Consider the following 7252-nt stretch of genomic DNA (forward strand, 5'->3'; position numbering starts at 1 on the left):
GGGAGGGCAGGGGTGACAGGGGTGAGCAGGGGTGGGCAGGCGGTGGCAAGGGAGGGCAGGGGGCAGGTGTGGCAGGGGAGGGCAGGGGTGAGCAGGGAGGGCAGGCGGCAGCAGGGGTGGGCAGCCCGTGCGGAGCAGCGGCACTCACACGATGAACTCGGACAGGTTGCACCACTTCCAGACGTCCACCTTGTGCATCATGTCGGCGAAGGCCTTCCCGCAGAGGGGCAGCTTCTCCAGCATGCGAGTCTCGTTGCAGCCACCCACTCGGGGACACCCACCTGGAGAGGGGACAGCCACGGGCATGACACTGCTGGGAATGTGGTTTGCAATGTGACCCTCAAGCCTCCTGCCGACGTCCCCCACGCCCCCGCAGGCAGCTGGGGTCCCTCACGCTGGCCCCCCCACCGTGTGGCCCAGAGAAGTGAAGCCACTGCCAAAAGGGGACCCACATGGGTGGGTGTCACCTAGATGGGACCCAGAGAGCCATGGTCTCCCAACGGGGTGTGGGAGAAAGAAGACGAGGGAGGACGGTGGGCAGGGGATGCGTGTCCTGGGGGCTGGGGAAGCCAAGAACGGGGGGGCTCCTGTGTGCAGTGGGGGTGGGGAGCGGGTCCCCTCCATCAGGGGTGGCAAAGTAACCCCACCGCAGCGCCAGGGTCAAGGGTGCCCAGAGCATGTCCCCAGAAAGATCCTGAGAGTCTGCTGACCTTCTAGGACCACGAGGGCACCAGCAGAGGCCCCCATGGGGGAGAACTCCACCGGCCCTGTCAGAGCTGCCCCTCAATTCCAGGAGGCCTGGGGCTGACGAGACACAGGGACTCATGTTCCAGAAGCGGAGGCCAGGTCACCCCCCAGGTCCAGCAGGGGTCCCCCCCAGGATTCCCGGCACCCCCCTCCCCACTCCACCTCTGCCCCCAGCTCCCCCATCCCTCCACCTCCACCTTCGCCCAGATCATCTCCCCACCGAGGAGCACTCACCTTCAGGACCGGACCACCCTTCCTCCCCAGACACCCCTCAGAAGTTTCCTTCCCATGGCCCCTGCTTTGGCTCCCACCACACAATCAAGAGAAAGCCCTGTGGTGTGTGTCCTGGTATGTGTGTGCATATGTGTGTATGTGTGCATATGTATGTCTATGTGTGTGTGTGCGTGTGTGTGTGTGCATACAGCCCTGCCGTGTGTGTGCGTGCGTGTGTGTATGTCTGTGTGTCTGTGTGTGCATATGTGTGTGTTCGTGTATGTGTGTGCATACAGCCCTGCCGTGTGTGTGTGTCTGTATGTGTGTGCATGCGTGTTTGTGTGTGTATACATCTGTGTGTGTCCTGGCAGAGAGTATTGTGTTGCAGGAGAAATCATAGGGAAGGAAACAGGAGAAAGGCCCACACCCAGAACTGGGCAGACCTGGGCTCACACCCAGCATCACTGGTCACCAGCTGACCTCAGTTTCCCCATCAGTAAACTCAGGGAAACAGGTCTTGGCCTCACAGGGGGCCATATGGACAGGCATTAGCCATGTGCCCAAGGAGGCTCCCCTCTTTACGATGTCAGTTGTTACTGTAGGTATTTGGTAAAACCCTGCTGCTCCCTCACTCCCCTAACCATCAGCACCTCTTTGGTATTCCAAAAAGACTTTTCAAGAGAATGAATGAATGAATGATCAGTTCCTGAGGGCAACAGCACAAATTTCACAGTCTGAGCACAAGCAAGTGCAGAAGAAATGGCCATCAAAAAGAAATAGCAGGTTCTGACCCACTGAGATCCTGCAGTGCAGGCCACGTTGTCCCCAGGGGAGGCCACAGGGTGCCTGGCTCAGGGAAGGGCTTGCGCCACAAAGAAGGTGGCCCCATGACCATAAGGGCACTTCTGGGAACAGAAGGGAGGCGAGAATGAAGAGGGCAAGGCAGTGAGGAGTTTTAAAAAAAAAATTAAGTCCAAAAGAAAACATAAAAAAAGAGAAGAGAAAAAGTACTGTGACACAATGGTATATATAAACCAAACCATGTCAATAGTCAGATTGAGGGTCGCCTGGCCGGCCCAGTCAGTAGAGCGTGTGACTCTTGATCTCAGGGTTGTGAGTTCAAGCCTTGGGGGGTAGAGATTACTCAAAAATAAAATCTTTAAAAAAAAAAATAGACTGAGAGTCAATGGCCTAAACACCCCAATTAGGAAGCAAAGTTGTTAGATGAGATCCAAAAACAAGCCCCAACCATAGGCTGTTCACAAGAATCCTACTTTAAACAAAAAAACTCAAATACATTCAAAGTAAAAGGGTGGAAAAAGACATACCATGCTACTACTAATCCAAAGAAAGGTGGAGTGGCTATATGAATTCTGAACGAAGTATATTTCAGAGCAAAGAATATTATCAGAGATAAGGAGGGTCTTTCACAATGATAAATGGTTCAATTCACCAAGGAGACATAGCAATGCTAAACATGTATGCCCCTAATAACAGAGCATCAAAACACAGGAGGCAAAAATGGATAGAACTGCAAGGAACAAAATGACCAATCCACAGTAACAGCTGAGAATTAAATACTCTTCTCTCACTAATTTACAGACAAATGAATAGTTAAAAAAAAAAAAATCAGTGAGATCACAGAAAACGAACAGTGAGGGAATGCCAGGTACAGACAGGAGGCCATGGAGCCAGACTGCACTTAGCTGGAGGGGGGCACCCACAGTTGTTGGGGGTGAAGGGGTGGCAGTTAGGTTGGAAAGGTGGACCCTGAGCCAGACTGAGGCAGGCCTCCCAGGGCAGTTTTCAACCCCAGCACTCTCCCGCTGAACCCAATCTCTGAACCTTCACTCATAGAGTCCAGGCATGCAGCAGCCAAGACTCAAGCCTATGTCCCTTCAAGAGGAGCCTTGCCGTCTCCTCCACAACGCCTGACCAATGTCCACAGAATGCCCTGTCCTAAGTAAGGTCCCACTCGCAGAGGCACTTAAAAAGACAGGGTCACCACGAAGGGAAGATCATCCACCTGCTCAGTAACACAGTGGGGGGTCAAGCCCAAACCACCTTCCTGCAGAGCTGCCCCCCAGTGGCCTGTCATACTGGCCTGAGCCGACACCCTCATGCCAATCCCATCCGTGGTTTGCCTGAGGAACAGCATCATGTCTCCTGCCCCCCATCCCCCCAGTTTAAATGCCCAGAGGAAAATCGACTTTCCCACAGCCAAACGCAGAGTCAGTGTGAGCCAGGGTGTGCCATGGGCTGGCCTCGATCCACCACCCTGCCCAGATGCACCTGCCCATCTGCTGGCAAGAAGGCAGCCCTGAGTCCAGGGCCACATGGGCATGGTGCTAGTGACTCTGGGGAGTGCAGGCCCTTGGGGGCCCGTGGGGGTGGGGGGGAATGATGATGGAGCCAGCCCACATTCCCTTCTCCCATCACTGCCCTATTCCAAAGGCACCTCTCTCTCCGGCTCCCCAGTGGGCTCCCCATCACAGGTGCTGGAAGTCCATCAGCATTCTCCACACCTAGCCCCTGGACCCATTCCTGGGCCCGGCCTTTCCCTGATGGAGTCATCACAGCAGCCCACCTGAGTCTCCCGAGCTCCACCCGCCTTCCACAGGGGCATAAGCCACACAAGTCCCACACTGTCACCTCCTCCTTGCTGCTGCCTCACCTTCCAGCGAAAATCCATCTTTACCTAGACCGTCTACCTGATCCGACACCTGGGCTGGACCCCGACACGTGGACCTGCACCTCTGGACCCCCTGGCCCCCTGGACTGGCAACCCCTGGACCTGGACCCCCAAGAGCCCCACAGTGTACCCTAACCACCTGCCGTCAACCCACTAAGACCCAGCGCAGCGCTTCCTTCCTCTTGTTCTCCTCCCTCTGCCCTGGGACCCTCTCTCTTCTGGCCCCTCCTCCTCCTTCTTCCTGGACCAGAGTCTCCACCAGCATTGCGGCAGGAACTTGGCCAGCGTTGGCCCTTAAGGACCATGGGGGGTGCTATGAGGATACCAGGACAGTGTCACCGCTGGATCTGCACAAGGCAGGCACCGTGGGACAAACCAGAGGTGTCCTGGGGCCAGGGGCAGGGAGGGCGGGGGGGGGGGGCATTCTAGCACCATCTCTGATGCACACCCTGTTCAAACACTCCCCGCAAAATCCAACACCCCAGCCAGTGTTAGAACAGCAGGTAAAGACGCAGATTCCTGACAACACCAAGAAAGTGGGTGGCTGCCACAAGCTACCAGCTGCATCAGTAAAGGTCTCCGGAATTAAACTGAAATACAAAACTCAGTTGGTTCCATCAGGGAAACAAAAAAACGTAGTACTGGGCTCCTTTTGGCTCAGGAACTTCCAGACTCCAGGAGGTGATAAACGGCCAAACAGATGCATTTCCCAGAAAAAGGCCTTTTACAGCAGGGCATTTGGAAATGAAATACAGGAGCCTCTCACCCAGCTCAGATGGAAATGAGGAGCAACCACACCAGTCACCAGGCTCTGAGTGGCAGGCATGGCCAGGCTGGCCATAGTGTCTGGAAGGTTCTGCCCCTGCCCAAGTCTGGGTAGTGTCCTCCCCACCCTGGACCTCAATTTCTTATCTATAAAACAAGGAGTGGGGTCAGAAGACCATCAAGGCCCCTCTCGGCCAACCACCTCTGTGCAGCCCCTGGGTCACTGGGCCCGATGGAGGGCATGCGAGTCAGGGTGACAGGAGGTGCCTCGGCATCAGGACATCATTACTCACCACTGACAAAAAGAGGACGGTGCCATGCTCGCACACAGCACCAGCGCTGTCGGGGGGTGCTGTCGGCCCCTGGAGCCACCCAAGCTCCATGGAAGGGCGACCGTGGAGCCACGGAGGGAGGACCAGATGGCCCTCCAGACCCGAACCCAGTGTTGTTAGGAAGATGTTTGTGCAGGGTCTGCCTCTGGTCCTTCACAATCCCATGCTGGAGGCAGGTCAGGGGAGCCTCAACCAACCTCGGAATGAAGCTAAGGGCTCCCTTCCCTTGAGGAACCAAAATCTCCATTCCAGGGGCCTCGCATGTGAGGCTTACTGAGATCCCACGTCAGTGTGTTCCCAATGTTTGCAAGCCACCACACACCCTTTCCTTCAACACAAAAATCCGCCTAACCCTAGGCTCTGACCCTGGAAGGTGAGACGAAGCCCCACTTTCCCCACCCAGACATCTCCAGGGGAAAGGCGGCCCAGAGATCAGGAAGCCAAGGGGCCAATCCAGCCCTTTGCCTCCTCCTAACCGGTTCCAAATCAGCAAAGCCGACAACGATTTCAAACAAGGTCAACTCTGCATCTTACAGCCAGGGACGTGGGTGGGCCAGCGAGGGCAAGGCTGGCCTCCCACAGGACCCAGGGGACAGCGGCCCCTCGGAGAGGCCCTGAGCCCCCTGACCCCCAGGCCAGGGCTCCCCACCTCACCTGAGCAGCCAGCTCAGCAAGCCTCTCCCAGAGAAGCCCTCCCCAAACACACACACACACACACACACACACCCTCTTACTTGATCTTGGATCCTCTCTTTAGTAAAATTTTTCAAAACAAGCTTTTCATTCGATCCGTTCCCAAATCGCAATGTATCCTCCCCGGAGCCCCCTTTTCCTTGCTAGAGGAGGGATCTGGGAGCGAAGCCTCAGGGAGCTGCCCCCTTCCCGGTCCTGCGGGCCCCGCGCACACGCGCACACACACCGAAGGGCTGTCCTCCGAGGACAAGTACAAGTGGAAAGGACCAGCCCTGCGGGGTCTGGATTCCTCTCACCCAAGCCCTGGGCGTGGGGTGCACGCAAGAGCTCCAGGACGGGGAGCTCACTACCTACCAGCGAAGTGGGAGCCGGACCTGCGCGGCCTCAGCTCGCTCGGGGTGTCGCCCTGGCAGGCCATCCCCAGCCCGCCGGCAGCGAGACCGGCGACATCTCGGCAGCGAGGAGCAGGCGCGGCCCCAGCCCGCTGGCCGGGCAGATCCTGCTCGAGACCCCGCGCCTCCCCTCCCAGCCCCCGGCCGTCGCCTCCGGCTCCTCCGGGGACCGTGGGCAGGACCCTCCCGCGGCGGCTGGGGACGACGCCGGGGCTCAGGGCTCGCCGTTCCGGAGCCGGGCGCGCCGGGCAGGCCGGGATCCGTGCCGGGCGGGAGGCGCGGCCGGGTGCGGGCGCGGGAGGTGGGAGCCCGCGCGGGTCCCCGCGGCCCCGGAGGAGGTCGGGGAGCCCTGGCGCGGGACCCCGCGGCCCCCCTTACCGCAGAGCAGCAACATCAGCAGCAGCCGAGCCTGCCGGCGCCGCCGCTCTCGCGTCTCCATGGCGCGCGGTCGGCTCGGTCCCGGCTGGGTGCGCGGGGGGCGCCGGGGGGCGGGGGGACGCGGTCGAGGGTGGGGCCGAGGAGAGCCCGCCCCTAGACTGCGCCCTTCCCCTCGGGGACGCGCCCACCCACAGGGGACACTCCTGCTTCCAGAGCGCGCGCTTGTCCGGGACGCGCCCTCCCGGGACGCGCCCCACCTCCCCGCCCCCCCCAGGACTCGCCCCCTAGCCGGAGCGCACACCCTCAAGACACGCCCCCCACCCCCGGTGCGAGCCCCGGCCCTCCGGTTCCAGGGTGCTGCCGGCGACGAGCGCGCGGTTGGCAGGACGGGGGCGGGCTGGGGGGGAGGGGCGGCCTAGGGAGCGGGAAGGAGTGGGTGCGCGTCCGGGGGTGCGCCGGGAGGCGGGGAGCGGGAGGCCGAGGGCCGGGAAGGTGCCTGGGGCAGGAGGCTGCACGATCCAAGCCCAAGAGAGACTGGAGGGGAGGGTGTGCGGGGGTGGCACCAGCCGGAGGAGAGGTGGGGCCGCGGAGGAGTGCCCTGTGTGCTGGAGCAGGGAGGGGCCACCAGATTGAAGCGGCTGATCCCCGAGTCCTTATTGGCCCCAAGCCCCCCAGGATACTTTTCTGGGGGCTTCCCTGTTCCTCTGCATCCCTCTGCACCGGAAAGGGATGGGGGCCTGGGCAGGTACAGCACCCTGGTGCGCGCGCGCGCGTACACACACACCACTACCCGTAGCTGGAAGCTCCAGTCCTCAGGCCCTGCCCTGTGACCTCTGGGAAACCTCAAAGGACAAAATCAGGGCCAGGAGAGTGACTGGTAACCGGGAAGACCTGACGGCCAGGAGTGTCGCGGGCCTGGAGTGGGGGAGGGAGAGACTCGGCTAGATCACTTATGCGGTGGGGGTTGGTCACCTCTGTCACCTTTCAGCTCCTAGCACGGATCCTGGTCCCAGCGGACACCTAGTCACATTGTCACTCCT

The 7252-nt window shown here is 59.9% G+C and overlaps 1 protein-coding gene across 1 annotated transcript in view; it reads right to left on the reverse strand.

Moving 5' to 3' along the window:
* Positions 1–6465, reverse strand: part of RAMP3 (receptor activity modifying protein 3) — a 12205-nt gene extending 5740 nt beyond the window's left edge. Inside the window, exons 1-2 of the mRNA XM_025853182.2 lie at positions 6213–6465; positions 149–281 (exon numbers count right to left, since the gene is read on the reverse strand). Of these exons, the coding sequence (XP_025708967.1) occupies positions 149–281; positions 6213–6273 (194 nt within the window). The 5' untranslated portion in view covers positions 6274–6465. The remainder of the gene's footprint in view (positions 1–148; positions 282–6212) is intronic.
* Positions 6466–7252: the final 787 nt, after the last annotated feature.

Source organism: Callorhinus ursinus, unplaced genomic scaffold (genome assembly GCF_003265705.2).
Source record: "Callorhinus ursinus isolate GAN/ISIS: 27379988/994484 unplaced genomic scaffold, GSC_fseal_2.0 scaffold60, whole genome shotgun sequence".
Lineage (NCBI taxonomy): Eukaryota > Metazoa > Chordata > Mammalia > Carnivora > Otariidae > Callorhinus > Callorhinus ursinus.